At 72.3% G+C, this 477-nt stretch overlaps 1 protein-coding gene across 1 annotated transcript in view; it reads right to left on the bottom strand.

Annotated features, from left to right (window-relative positions):
* Positions 1 to 287, bottom strand: part of PITPNM1 (phosphatidylinositol transfer protein, membrane-associated 1) — an 11,882-nt gene extending 11,595 nt beyond the window's left edge. Inside the window, exon 1 of the mRNA XM_012725121.1 lies at positions 96 to 287. Within this exon, the coding sequence (XP_012580575.1) occupies positions 96 to 287 (192 nt within the window). The remainder of the gene's footprint in view (positions 1 to 95) is intronic.
* Between the last annotated feature and the right edge of the window lie 190 nt (positions 288 to 477).

Raw genomic sequence — 477 nt, 5'->3', positions numbered from 1 at the left:
GCCAGTGAGACGTTTGCCCCTGGGGGGTCTCTCCGTGGAGCAGCCCCTCTTCTCAGCATCTCTCACAGTGCTCCCCGCCCCACCCTGCCCCCAACCTCCCTTCCAGGATCAGGCAAGCCTCGGCCCCCAGACCGGCTTTTCCCCTTCCAGGCGCACAGCCCGGTCTCGGACTTGCCCTCTCCAGCATCCTCCCGGGAACCCGGCCCATCCGTGCAGCCGCCGCATGATCCTTCCCGCGGTCCGGGCCCCCAGGCTGAGGCGCGAGGGGCGCCACTACATATTCCCATGGCCCCGGCCCGGGAGACCCGCTCCGCCCACCTGCGCCCCGGTTCCGCCGCCGGTACCCCTCCCTCGCACCCAGCGAGCAGGTTAGAGGCCCCACCGTCCCCACTTCCCTCTGCTCCCGGGCGCCCCCATTCCCGGCCGCGCTTTGGCCCGCCCGAAGCGTCCCGCTCACCTCTGCCTTGGGGCGGGCGC

The sequence above is a fragment of the Condylura cristata genome, unplaced genomic scaffold (assembly GCF_000260355.1).
Source record: "Condylura cristata isolate star-nosed mole 26May11 unplaced genomic scaffold, ConCri1.0 scaffold00015, whole genome shotgun sequence".
Classification (NCBI taxonomy): Eukaryota; Metazoa; Chordata; class Mammalia; order Eulipotyphla; family Talpidae; genus Condylura; species Condylura cristata.
This window is presented reverse-complemented; position numbering and strand designations above follow the sequence as displayed.